This window comes from Petaurus breviceps, unplaced genomic scaffold, assembly GCF_028583685.1.
Source record: "Petaurus breviceps papuanus isolate PSGF00001 unplaced genomic scaffold, PetGlider_PUasm1.0 185, whole genome shotgun sequence".
Taxonomy (NCBI): domain Eukaryota; kingdom Metazoa; phylum Chordata; class Mammalia; order Diprotodontia; family Petauridae; genus Petaurus; species Petaurus breviceps.
In genome coordinates this window covers 7,503,082-7,517,534 of record NW_027185797.1, presented here as the reverse complement: position 1 = coordinate 7,517,534, position 14,453 = coordinate 7,503,082, and the positions used below count along the sequence as shown (strand labels likewise).

Sequence of the window (14,453 nt, the reverse complement as noted above, 5' to 3'; positions counted from 1 at the left end):
TTTTTTTTTTAAGCAGTTGGGGTTAAGTAACTTGCTCAAGCTTACATGGCCAGGTGTTTCTGGGTGGGTGCTAAGTGTCTGAGCCCGGATTCAATCCCCAGGTCATCCCAACACTGGAGCCGATGCTCTTACTCGCTGTGCTACCTGGCCGCTCCTGCTAAGCCTTTTATAAGTACACTGTCTCATCTGACCACAGTAATAACCATGCAAGTTAGATTCTGCAGGGTATTATTATCCCCATTTTACAGGTGAGGAAACTGAGGCTTCGAGAACCACAGAGGTAGAAATGGAAGGGACCTTGGAGACCATTTAGTATGACCTTCTCATTTTACAGATGAGGACACTCTGGCCTGGAGAGGTTAAATCATTTGCCCTGTGTCAAACAAGTATTAAGTGTCAGGTCAGAATTCAAGCTCAGGCCCTGTGTCTCATCTAGGTTCAGCCTCCTTCCCACTGTACAGCCCTGTCCAATGTCACTGCTACTAAGTATCAGGGACAGGACTTGAACCTAGCTCTTTTCTGAGTCTGCTTCATCCACTTCCAGCCTGTGTGTTCCTAAGCACTTTATTGACCTTCTTTGGGTTTCAGGAACCTAATTTGTAAAATGATGGGGTGGAACCCTGTGCCATCTGAGGTCCCTTCCAGATCTAAGTGTCCAGTTCTCTAGTCCACTATGCTGAGACCATCAGAGGCATAGGATGGGTAGATCAGTATTTTGGGGACTCAGCAGATTTCTTGTATCTGTATGCAGGTCTGGGATAAAGGCAAAATATTCAAAAGCCCCTCTTCTAAACTTGTTTTTCCTTTGAAGGTCTCCATGCACTTATATTAGTTGGTTTGCAAAGTGGGCAGAAGTTAGAAGAACTCCAGGCTATTGAATTTGGCCGAGGATTTGGTTATAAGCAACCTCTGAGTGTCACAATGGAAGCTCTTCCAAACCTTTTGTTGAGGCAACTTGTAAGTTGTTTTGGACATTCATGCCCTCCCACACTGAGGTCTATTAATTTAAAAAAGAATTTAGATCTTAAAATTATTTTTCTTTTAAAACTTGATACCAAATGACAAAATGAAAATTTTTCTTTTTTTAAAATTCTATTTTCTAGGACACAGTTGTAGAAAGAGAATGCTGTAAAGTCAGTTGCAAAATCTGGGGGGAGTATGGTAACTCAGGAGAACAAGGGAACCGTGGGAGGAAGGTGAGAGGCTTTCTCAATGTCTTCTACCTACTAAGAACCATTTCTTTCTGACTTTGGTCCTGTTTTTGAAATAGAAAGTAGGATTGGCGAGTAACTCTAAACTGTTGGGGTATTGAGGTGACAGTATAAACTCTTCTCCAGTTATAGTTTAACTCTTGCTAGCAGGAGACTGTATGGTCCAGTGGACAGGTAATAAGCTTAGGCTGGTGACACCTTGGAGTCACAATACCACACTTGTGTGACATTGGGCATTCAGTTTCTTGAGATTCATTTGCTGCATTTGCAAAAGGAGAGGGTTGAATGAGATGGTATTTTTCAATTGAAATTTAATTGAATGAATATTTATTAAGCTCTTCTTATGTGTTGAGTGCAGAGGATTCAAAGCCCTCAAGGAGCTTATGTTCTAAGAGGTGAAGACACACTTGAGGGCATGGATTGTTTCCCTTCCTCCCCCAACCCCAGCTAGAGATATCAAGAAAGTGTGGGTCTAATCCTGGAACTGAGTAAGATAAGGCCAAGATTGGTCTATCCAAACCAAGGTGACTGCGGGGGTGGGGCAGGAATGGAAATGATGACCCACTTGGGAGTCCAGGGCATACTACAGGGTTGCAATAAACTTGGTAGCCACATGTCACCCAATTGGAGAACTATTATAGAGTCTGTCTCAGCTCTTTCTGCCACTCAGCTGACTTATATACATGACACTCAATTTGGGCACATAGGCTCCAACAACCTATCAGACCACTTTCATTACCGTTCAGTGGTTATTGAATGAAAGACATGCTATGGAGGTCTCAAGGTTACTAAGACATAGTTCCTGCCCCCAAGAATCTAACCACAGCCGTAAAGTTTTCACTTGGCCACAAAATATTTCCCTTGTCCCACACATTTGACTAATAGTAAGTGCATCTCATACATACCCACTTTGACAGTTTTTTGTATCTACAGACTGAGACAACACTGATCTGTCTGAGAAGCCAGCTGATTTACAAGTTTTCTGGTCAGGCCTCGGTTATCTCTGTGGTTTAGTGATTAGACATGTCCTATACCTTTGTCCAACACCAATGGGTTTTGTCTGAACTGGCTTTAAAACTCTCCATGTGGCTCCCACAGTAAATGGGACCTAATTATTATGGCTGCTGTGTAATGCTAGATCAGTATCAAAATCTAAGATGAACCCACTGGTTCTGTATTATCTTTTTACTTTTGCTCATTGGGAAAGACTTTTCTGAAGGATTCTTTTAGAACCCAACAGCTCCTCCAGTTGATCTTTGGGTATCCCTTTTTTTTTTTTTTTTTTTAAGTAATCAGGGTTAAGTAACTTGCTCAAGGTTACACAGCCAGTTATTTCTGGGTGTGGTGCTGAGTGTCTGAGCCCGGGATTTGCTCTCCAGGTCATCCTGACACTGTAGCCGGTGCTCTTACTCTCTGTGCTACCTGGCCACCCCAATCTTTGGGTATTCTTAACAAGTTTTAACATTTGAGTGACTTCTCAGAATTGAACGTTTTAAAATTTGTTTTATTGATAATTTTTACTTTTTGCTCCATAGTTACTTTTCAGCCTCCTGGAGCCCTCAGATAGAATTCTCTTTTATAACAAATAAAGTCAGTTAAACAGAGCCAATGGACAATATGTGATGGCCTTTGCAACATTCTACATCCATAGTCACTGTTTTTACATCAATGGGAAGTATGTTTCGTTGTTTTCCCTCTGCCACCAAGATTGGTCATATATATTTTTTGAGAAATAAACTTTTTGTTTTAGAACTAGACTTTCTCATTTAGTTTTCTATAATCAGCATCTCAAGACTAAAGAATCAAGCCTGGGAATCATTAAAGATGTTTTCTTGCCAGGCCACAGACATTAAACAATGGCAAAGAGAGGCATGTCCAGGAAATGCAATGAACTTATCTCTCTCTGACCTTTTTGGTGGGACTCAGTGGTCAGTTTTTAAGTCATAGGTTGGTTATGAATAGAAGATTGCTCACTGGTTATTTTTAACTTGATTTAAATATTTTTTTCAAAATTGTTTTTATTGATATCTTTGGCTTTCATATCACCTTCATTAAAAAAAAAACCCTTCTCCCACTCAATCCTAACCATCTCCTTATCCATTACCAGAGTCATCCCTTGCAACAACAAATTTTTTTAATGAAAAAGAAAAGATCTAGTCAACAAAAATAACCCAACATATCCATTAAGTCTCACAGTATGTGATATATCCCATGCCCATAGAACTTTATTTTTACAAAACGGGAGGGAGGTATATTTTCTCATCTGTTCTTCAGGGCCAAGACCAGACATCATCATTACATAGCATTCAGTTTAACCTTATTTTGTTTTTCCATTTGCATGTTTATAAATAAATGTTGGCTCAGTTGTCATTTTGAAAGTTTTTTCCTCTTACTACAAGCTAGCATTCAAAGCTGTTCATTTCAGTGGTTATACTATGTATAATAGGGTGAATTCACATAGCAAGAGGGGTCAAAGACCCAATAAAACTAAACATCTGAGACATACAGAAAAAAACTAAAACAAAACCCTTCCATTTCCATGGATGAGAAAGAGTTAGCTTATGATGTTCTGTCATTATTATAATTATTTAAATGGGCATCATTTTCAGAGTAGAATTTTTCTCTAAACATTTACTTTTAACAAACTGAAGGATAATCTTACAATGAAATAATTATTATACAAGTTTAGGAAAGATAGGAATAGATTTAAATTTTTTTTTCTGTAGAGGGAAAGAAGCCCTCAGGTTTCTATGATCAATTCCAGTGTAGAAAAGTGTATTTATTATGTCATTCCAGGGAACCAGCAATAGTTTTATCAATTTGAATTAACAACAGAGTCAAGGAACAATGCTAAATGAATTTTAAGAATTAAATTCTATTTTGTTTTCAGGGAGAGACAGGTCTCCATGGGATGCCTGGCTATCCTGGTGATGAAGGTGGACCTGTAAGTAATAAATTTTAATTTGATACTGAAGAACAAAGTTGAAAATAGTCCCACAGCTGCTTACCTCACTGAACCAAGGTCATTCCAATGGTGTTATTAATTATACTTTCAAAGAGTTTCACTTTGGCAGTTAAAAAGAAGTATAAATTAAAACTATTCCTTATCATAAGTTTTCTATACCAGGTAGATTGATGTAAAGAGAGATCCATGTAGAATAAAATTGGGTTATTATGTCATGATCTTTTATAGTGAGTCTTCCTTAAGTAATGTGTTGACTTGTGTGCATGCAGCTGGAGGATGATAATGTGGAGGTGGAATCTTTATTAAATTAGATAATGATGGCTTAAAACCTTCAAGAGGACCAAAAAGTAACGTTCTCAGAATCCCATATGTTCCCACAGTTAGTAAGGAATCTCACAGTCTCTGTAGCCCAATCAGTACCTGAACAGAATGGGAGAGATGGGTTTAAAAAGTAATTTCTCTCTACAAAATCCCTCCAAAGCAGTCACCTGTCCTTTGCTTAGAAACCATCAATGAAAGGACACCTGCTCCCTCCTGAGGCAGCCCCATGCCATTTTGGGGTGATACTCATCCTTAGGTCATTTTGCTTACATTGGGCTGGTCTGTCTTCATATAGAACAAGTCTAACTCTAGCCCTTCAAATTATTTTTTGAAATATTGTTTTTAATTTACGGACTAAAACAAGATTTCCATGACATAATACAATAAAAATATGATTGCATATGAAACTATAAGTCTATTATGTACAACTTGCTGTTCTTTTCAAATATAAAACAAAATTATCATATAAATTTCTTTTTTTCTTCCCTTCCCCCACCCTAGAAATGGAAATCATTAGACACAAATATATATATATATATAATATATATACATACACATATGTAAAGTTATTCTATACATACTTCTGTTTATCAGTTCTTTCTCTGGATACAGATAGCATCTTCCTGCATAGCCCTTCAGCTTCTTGAAGGCAGTTACCATGGGCTAAATATTTTCTATTCTGGGCTAAATATTCTAGTTACTTCAGTAGATCCTTATGTGGCATGTGCTAGTGACCCTTATCTGGACATTCTCCAGCTTATAAATTTTCCTTCTAATATGTGGTACCTAGAGCTCCTTGTAATACTCTAGAAATATTCTAAGGCAGAGCATCATGGGACTATCACTTCCCTATTTTGGGCTCTTTTACTGAAGCCTAAGATTTCATAGTCTTTTCTTTGGCTGAACATCACAATGCTTTTGAGCTTGCAGTTGACTTTGTTTTGGTCTCAAAGGATTGCATTGGTGTGGTGAAAAATCCTCACATATTTTTAATGAACTACTCTCTACTCTATGCCTTATGTACACCCAAAGAGGAAAGCATTCCCTTCGAGCTTTGTGTAATATGTAAAATTGATGAGTGTGTCCCTTGTGTCTTAACCCAAATCCTTGATAAAAATGTTAACCAGCACAAAATCAAGAACTGATCCCCAGAAAGCACTAAGACCTGCCTTGAAATTGGCATTGAACTATTAATGGCTATTCTTTAGGTCTCACCATTCAAATGGTTCTAAATGTACCTAACTGTAGCATCAGCTGGCCCACATCTCTGTATCTTGTCTGTGACCAGCATGAGAGACTTTATCAAATGCTTTGCTAGCATTTACAGCATTCCCTTGATCTTATCCCTGTCAAAGCCCTGCCAAAATAAAGCAAATAGGCTTAGTCTGTCATGGCCTGTTCCTGATGAAGTCATGTTGGTTTTTTAAAAGATCATCACACTTCATTTTTTGATATTCACAAATAATTCACTCAGTATAGCTCATGATTTTGCCATAAATTGGTCAAGTTTGTGGATTCCATTCTCTTTCTTTTCCTTCCTTCTTTCCTTCCTTCCATGATGACTAGTTCCCTAGTCATGAATCCAACTGTCCCATGGGATTCTGATGGGTTAATAATGCTGAAGTAAATGGACTAACTTCACATTTTGTCATCTTGTTTGTCAAAATTAACAAAATGAATCAACGTAGCTATAGAGATAGGATGGTGTAGCTGAAAAAAATCACTTGATCAAGAACAAAGAGACCTGGGCTCAAGTCCCACCTCCCCAAGCCTCAATTTCATCACTTGTAAAATAAGATAACTGAATTATAAGATTTGTAAGTTCACTTTCGGCTCTAACGTTCTTTGATTTTCTTGCCCTGTTGTCAATCAGCTTGCCTTTAATTAAGCACCTATTATGTGCCAGCCATTGTTCTAAGCACTGGAGGTCCCCAGAAAGGGAAAACCCCAAACCCCCAAATCAGAACAGCTCCTGTCCTCAAGGTGCTCACAGTCTAGGCGGGGGGGGGGGTCACAGCTTGCCAACAGCTGGGGCCAGATAAGCTGCAGACAGAACGACAGGGAGGTGAGCTTAGGAGCACGGCACCAGCATTAAGGGGACCAGGAAGGACTGCTGGCTGGGAGGTGAAGAGGAAGAACTTGCCAGCCAGCCAGAGGACGTGTTCAGATTTTAGAGCTTGGTGTGTTGTCTGGGAGGGATGATTGGTTTTCCTCAGCTGTGCAGGAGCAGTCCGAAGTGCTTTATTCCCACAGGGAGAAAGAGGCCCTACTGGCTTGCCAGGACCTCGCGGCGATGGAGGGTGCCCAGGAGTAAGAGGACTTAAGGTGAGCACTGCCCAGGGGAAGGAAGGGTGAAGCACCGTTCTTGCCTTGTTTTGCCATCATCTCCACAGCTCTGCAGGACTCTTACCCCCTGACTTGGTTCAGGATGTGACTCTTTAGTGCTGGCTCTTAGTCAGCTAACATCCTCTCATCACTCCTTTGGAGTGTCTATATTAAGTAAGGCCGGGCAGTCAGTGTCACTGTGGGTGGCAGATTGGGGTCATCAATGCTGCCTGTAGATTTCTCTGGTTTCTCCCCACCTCTTCCCTTTCCCTCCCCCACTACCCTACCTAAGAAAAGGCTTTTTAAATTCACATCCTTAGGTAATACCCCTTCTTATCTGGAGGAGTCCAGCTGTCTAGAATTGATTTATGGCTTCTTCCTGCCCCACCTTGCTGTGTGTTGGCAAGAAAACTTCTCTTCTCAATGGTCAGATATCACTAGCTTGTCAGTTCCTCTAGGAGAGAAGTTCTAACTTTTGATGTCATATTTGTCTTTCTTCATTATAAATAACACAAATGGTTTAATGAGCCTTTCATAGTTTATTTCTATATCTCATTTTAATTACTCTTATTTTCTCTAAAATTCAGGGATCAAGAGGGTTTGTAGGAGAAAAGGTAGGTACTTTTTTTTCTAACTGAAATGGAAATTAATTTCTGTTGAATAAATACAGCAGGAAATCTTGTCTCTTACTTTGCTTCAATAAAGAAAGGTTACAAAATTCATGGAAAATCAAAAGGAAATGTTACTGTTGTTGCAGGTCCAAAATTCAGGGCCAAGTAGCTTAGTATTTGATGAGCTGTGTATACACTGTCCAAGGCAATGATGTATGATGAATTTTGAATGTTTCCAACTTTGATTAAATGATTCCCATGATGGTCTGGTCAATTATGGGCCTAAGCTTAAGGTTTGTCTGAGGTCCTGATCAGTAGGGTAAAGGGTGAGATGGGAGTTGGCTTTTAGAGAGCCTGATAGTGTCAGTTGTTGAATCCAGGGTAGCAGGGTAGGCACTGGCAAATCTGGGAAAAGCCAGGCTTGCCTGCTAAGAAACAGACAGGGCTGGTGTCACCGTGTGACATGAGATCACATCCATACTCCTGGCTCCCCCTTTGGTGGAGCCTAGGTAAAGCTGTGCAGGACACAGGTCTGTGAGAGCTGATTGATTAACTTGTTCTCTGTGGTAAATAGAACATATATTTGTTAACCATGGTCTAAAAATCTCTACTTCAGCAGATGAGTGACCAATACATTGGGTAACTATAGGTTTCTAATCTAAAACATAGCATACAGTAGGCATTCGATAAATATTTGTGAATTTCAGTGATGATGGTAGAAGGGACATTTATCAGGAAAGCTAAATTGTAAGCAAGAGTCTAGCCAAAAGGATTTAAATCTTGCATCTTCTCTGCAATTTATAGTCTTAGAGATTTGCTCAGAACATTGGGAGGTTAGTGACTTGTTCAAAGTCATGCAGTAAGCAAGCGTCAGAATAAAGACTTGAGCCTAGGTCTTCCTCTAGGCCATTTTGTTTTAGCTATCTGCGTAACATCATGTACCATATTGAAAACAGAGCATGCCTAGATGTTCTCTGAAGACTTTATAATATAGAAGTTAATAGCTCCCTTATGGAGTGGGTAATTATCACGTTGTACAATAAGAGTGCACAGAGAAAGAATGTCCTTAATGCATGGGCTAAGCCAGGAGAAGGAAGAGAGTGGTGGACTCTGCTGAATCTTCATCCTAAACCAATGTTTTCCATCCTTATTTAATGCTTCAGCCATGCTGAGGTCAAGAATGCCTGAAGCTCCTATCTCATAGGGTGGTTGTGAAGAAGTGTGCAAACCTTTAAGTGCTAAATGGGAGTTGTTATTGTTATTATTGTGATGACTGTTATCTCATTATTCCCATCTTTTTTGATGGGCCTAAGAAAGGATCCAAGGACAAGTTGCTATTTTTCTTTCATCTTGTATATTTAATGTTATGTAGACTCTTGGGCAAATGAGAAAATGGCTTTTGAATGGGAAAATGTAGTTACGTAGGAGTCTTGAGATGTAAACTCATTGTCTGTAGACTCACTAAAAGTTTCATTCAGACAAATTCAGTAGTAGACAGGAGGACAGGAATAATATATGTCAACATATAGCCCAAATTTTAAAATTTCTACTAGATATCTATGTTTTGAAGACTTTTCTTTCCATGTAGTTTAGAGATTGTGTATTCAGTATGTTGACATCCATTGAAACTATTGTCCTTAAATTTCTAGGAACCAATTTTATGTCCAGTGTTATATGGGCATTGTCATCATTGTTATCATTCATTCTTTTCATATTACTATTACTAATGCTTCTGTTGTTACAAAAGCATAATCCCTGATGTTGGAAATCCCCTTAAAGTTCCAAAGGCAAGACCACTGAAGAATTGATGTGGCCAAAAGTTAGTTTGAAACTTGTTCTACCAGTAAAGAGAGACCACTATAGTAATTATTAAATAAGTGTGAATATTTTCTTGATGAGGGATCAGTGATACCATGTGTTCTGGAAAATGGGCACTTTTGCTCATATAGACCATGAATGGCTACAGTGGCCTGCTAGCAGGGAGACAGGGACCATTTGTAGGAGATCTGGGCTATTGGGCTAAGTACTGCTAGTGTGCAGCAGACTCTCCTTTGGTTCATTTCCCTGACTCTAGTTGTCATTCCAATCTCTCTGTGTGCTTTGGCCACCTTGACTGTCTCCAAGGCACAGCACACCACTTCCTGAGGATTTTACCTTCTTTTCTAAATCCTGGGAAGGGGGAAGGAGAAGGCACACTCCTTTGTGCACGTCAAAGCTCTCTCCAGTGATTTTTTATCCTCCAGCTACCATTTAGCTGCTGATTTCCTCAGCGTGTTGGGAAGATTAGCACACTAGAATGGGGATAAAAAGTAATAAAAAGAAATCATTTGTCAAAGAAAGAGAGCCCTTGATATTCAAGCAACCAGTTAAGAAGTATTATTTATTATCTTGGAAATTTATTATGATAACCACCTAAGAGCAAGTCATTACTATTTGGTCATATTTTAAAACACCTTCTAAAACTGCCATAATATTGACTACTCTTATGCTTTTAACCATGATTTAAGGGTAAAACTTGTTGTTTTGGTTTTTTCCTAACTTTGACAATATTCACTCTTTAAAAGCATTGATTTGCATAAGATGAAAAAACTAAGCTCTATCAAATTTTGAAAAGTTCAGAGGGTTCATCTCCACTTTTATGAGTCAAGAAAAAGTTTTTCATTATCAGAACCTCACTTTCTCCCCAAAAAAGTCTTTTTAGAATGTGCTTGATTTTGTCTTGGTACAATTGTGCTGACATCTGGTTTCTCTTCACCACAGGGCAACCGGGGTGACAACGGAATGGATGGATTTACTGGAGAACAGGTATAAGAATATATCCAGTCATTGAAGGAATGGAAAAGACTCGCTGGTAGAGCTCACAGAACAAGAAGAGTTCCACACCTTTATTTTTCTTTTCCTATCTCCCCTCTTCCTTCCCTCCAAATCTAGGGTGAACGTGGCAGTTCTGGAATCCCTGGAGAAAAAGGAAATGCTGGAAATCAGGTAAACTCTGATATAATTTTGCTTTCAGATGGTGAATTTGTCTTGAAAAATACACCCTCCCAGTACTCAATGTGACAAGCTCCACTTGGTGGTAGAGCACATGAGCAGAATAACCCAATATCCTGGGGTGGGACTCAGGCAAAGGTTTTGAGGGCATTGATTAGAAGCTGGAGTCCGGATCCTGGCTCTGAAGATGATGAGCTGAGAGCCTCCAGTGCCCCTCTGAGCACCGTCCCATCATTCCCCTCCTCTGTAACCCTACCAACATCCGGACCTGTGACACAGTAAATGTGTGGCCAGCCCACTGGCTGATCACTTACCCCTCCCCAGGAATAGGCTTTATATATTGCTATCAGTCTGCAATTTCCATTTTGGGAGGTTCCTCAGCCAGTGAAGTCAAAGGTAATGACATATACATGTGTGTGCACATGTCCAGATATGTATATGTTAATGTACATGCATGCACATGTACACCTCTGAAGTATATATAAAGTATGCATAAGAGTGCATAGGTAACATGCGTATATATCATACATAGTTCTAGCATATTTTGTCCCCTGTGCTCCCCTATTAAAAAGAACGAGGATTCTTAACCCTCCATCAATCTGGAAATCTTATGGGACCCCTTCTTGGAATGCTTAAATGTATGAATTAAAATACATAAGATTAAAAGGGAAATAATTTATATTGAAATACAGTTATCAAAATAAAAAAAAAGTTCACAGACCCCAAATTAAGGACCCCTGGCAGAATGCCTCTGTCTATCTACTTATCTTTCTTCTTCTTATCTTAGTAGTTATGTGTTCATGGATCTATAATTTAACCAATATGGGTACTTTCTTTTTGATAGGAAGCAGATAGTCTTCAAGAGTTGCTCTGCCCCCAAAGTTCTTCAGCTATCATGGTGATGGGCTCCTCTAAACTGAATGTGGTTGGTCCTCAGTTGACTGACATACTAAATTTCAGTGGGTTGACATTTGGGGCATTTCCATCTTGGCAGTATCTGTCTAAGCTTACACTCTGCTGGCCCAGCCCTTGAGGACCCAGAATTAACATTATGCTATAATGAAGCATTACAATAAAACTTTACAAATGGAAAACATACAGATATTTACATGACATTATTGACCTTTATTTTTCACCTAGCATGTTGTAGGTCAGATCTCTACAAATGTTCAGAGGAAAATTCTATTATCATTTGCATAATTATAGGTGGAAGAATACCTTAGATCTTGAACCTTCTTTGAAACTCTTAGGACACTCTGACTTTCCTCCTGTACTTTATCATTTTCTAACTTATAGTTTTTGACTGCAGTTGAGATCACTGTACCCACTGTGTGACTGGAAAGGCTTTCTCTCTCCACCTTAAACTTTTATGATCTATGGGGAGCAATGAAAGCCGTATGCTCTGTGGCCACAGTGATGGTCACTAAAATAATTCCTCTGCATGACACACAGCCATGTCAAGGAAAATATCCAATATCAATATTCAACTTGATAAACATTTATTAAGTATGAATGCTCTCCACTGAATGTTGGAAATGCAAGGAGAGAGACAATGTACTTAATGAGCTTACAATACAATGGGAGACCTATATAAATAAATATAATACAGGGAAAATGGAATAAGAGTAAAGTAGAGTCCAGGCCAAATGAAAACTTTGAGCAGAGGGAGATCATTTCCAGCAATAGTGTGATATGGATGTAGAGGAAAAAAGATAGTTTCAAGGTGGAAGACCAGTTAGGAGGCCCATGTCTTAACTGTTAAGAAATGAAGGCATCTACTCTGTCTATATCCTTTAAATATTTATTTATATGTTTGATTCTCTATTGGAATGTAAGTCCTTTAAAAGCAGAGACTTGGAGGGCCTTTCTTTGTATTCCCAGAATTTACACAGTCTGCCACATAGTAATCATAGTAATGATTGGAGGAACTAAGGGAGCTGCAATGTGAGGTGTAAAGGAGTGTATCATGGCAAAAGATATTGCATAAGTAGGCTCTCCATGTTAGTAGTTGTCAAATGCACAAAAAGTTTTCATATGGAAGAAAAGTTTTTGTATTTCCCACTTTCTTCCAAAGGCAAAAAAGCAATTGGTGGGAACTGCAGGAAGTAGATGTTTGACTTTTCCTAATCATTAGATCTGTCCAAAATGGAACATGGGAAGTAGAAAGCTCTCCATCCCGAGAAAGTAGATGCTGGATGGCCTTTTGTCTGGGATATTGTGGTAGTAATTCCATTTCAGGCAGGAGATGGCAATGGTTCCTTCAGACGCGGAGATTCTTTGATTCTGCAGAACTTGGTAAATGATTTGGGGGAAGAGCCGAAGATGACTCTGAGAAACAAAGCTGGACAGCTGGGAAGGTGACGACACCAGAAATAGGGAAATTAGACAGAGGTACTTACACTGGAGGGGAGATCTCAGCTGCTAAATCCTGGCCTTTCTGTATTAGCAACATCTCCTCCAGATGGTCCCCTTCTTCACTCTCCTTACAGCCCTTCACCGACTCTTGTCACGTAAACAATTGTAAGAGCTGCCTAGTTGCCCATTTCTTTTCTAAGCCATCTACCATACCAGTATGTTGCTCTGATCATGTTTGTGCTCCAAAACATATTCTTAGGTTAATGGAGCAGAGACTGGGAACTAGCAGAATTATTAGAAATGGAGCTGAACCTCTCTCTGAAAAGCCTTCTGATCAGAGACACAGACCTTACTATAACACTGATCTCTTGTTTCATGGATAGGGCATCAGGTCCTTTCATAAGATAGCAAACACTAAGAAAGGGGACACACACACATACACACACACACACACACACACACACACACCCACACACCCACACACACACACACACACACACACACACACACACACACACACACCCACCCCCACACCCACACCCTACCTTTAATTCCCAGAGGGTTGGTGCTCTAGGGAAGAGATACAAAGCCATCCTGGAAGATCACCTTACTCTTATTTTCATTCTTTTTTCAAACCAAACTAATTGAAGGCACAAAGGTTTACCTTATTAATACGTATTAATTTTACTGGTTGTAATAACATTGCTGTCCTCTCACATATCTGGCAATGCTGCCCCCAGATGCTACTGCAGTGACAGCATGATACAGTACAATAGAACACTCTTTGGTGCTGTCCATAGTGCCAAGTGCTGAAATAGTTATTCTTAGCCTTACAGTAGCTGATGACCATGGTGCCGATGGCTTTTTTGCTAACATTCTTTTCACCCTCTACTCTTTCCTGGTAAGGGTGTGTTATTTGGTTTCCTGAAGCCTCCCCTGTGAGAATTAGTTTACCAAGAAAGGTGTGGTTCTTCCTTCATCTGTTGGTGTGTGTGGAAGGGTGAATCTCTTGGTCACTAACATCTACCTGTTGCTCATTGGTTGTCCTCTCTAGCATCCGTGAGTTCACACAAAAATAACCTTGCACTGCATATACCAGTCCTCCTGTATTAAATACTCAAAATAATCATGGAAATCACTATGTACTTTTCTTCTTCTCTTGAAAGACTGGTTACTGCTAAGGGCCACTACAAAATGCACAGGAGGGAAGGCTTCTCATTTGTGCACTTTGGATTTTTTTTTGGTGACTACCCCATCTGAATCAGAGGCTTGAATTTAAACAAGCTATTGTTTTTTTACTTTCTTCTCCATGAATTACCTGGGCTCTAGGCTCCAGTCATAGTGAAGTCTTGAGTAGGATTAAAACTTTCTGGGCCAGTGCCAGGGAGAGTATATTGACCCAAATTTTACTAACAACAGCAGATGTACTCTCAGAGTCATGTAGCCTGAACACTACTCCTGTGGAAGCCATGTGGACCACCCCCAAATTTATCTGGCTTGAGGGATCTCTCTGACATATCACTGGATTTTTTTCCTGGCAAACTAAATCTTCTTTCAAAGATCTCCCTTCTGCTATAGCCATTTGTTCCAGAATGCTATTGATATGGTGTAGCACATGCCTCTTCACCATTATACTGAGGGTGATAGAGTTTCTGAGACCCTAGAATCAATGAG

General features: G+C 39.6%; 1 protein-coding gene across 1 annotated transcript in view; it reads left to right on the top strand.

The window, feature by feature from the left end:
• The window catches only part of LOC138161569 (collagen alpha-4(VI) chain-like), a 168,409-nt gene that overhangs the window by 38,604 nt on the left and 115,352 nt on the right, over positions 1-14,453 (top strand). Inside the window, exons 12-18 of the mRNA XM_069088300.1 lie at positions 812-957; positions 1,104-1,196; positions 4,102-4,155; positions 6,751-6,822; positions 7,410-7,436; positions 10,194-10,238; positions 10,365-10,418. Coding sequence (XP_068944401.1) covers positions 812-957; positions 1,104-1,196; positions 4,102-4,155; positions 6,751-6,822; positions 7,410-7,436; positions 10,194-10,238; positions 10,365-10,418 — 491 coding nt within the window. The remainder of the gene's footprint in view (positions 1-811; positions 958-1,103; positions 1,197-4,101; positions 4,156-6,750; positions 6,823-7,409; positions 7,437-10,193; positions 10,239-10,364; positions 10,419-14,453) is intronic.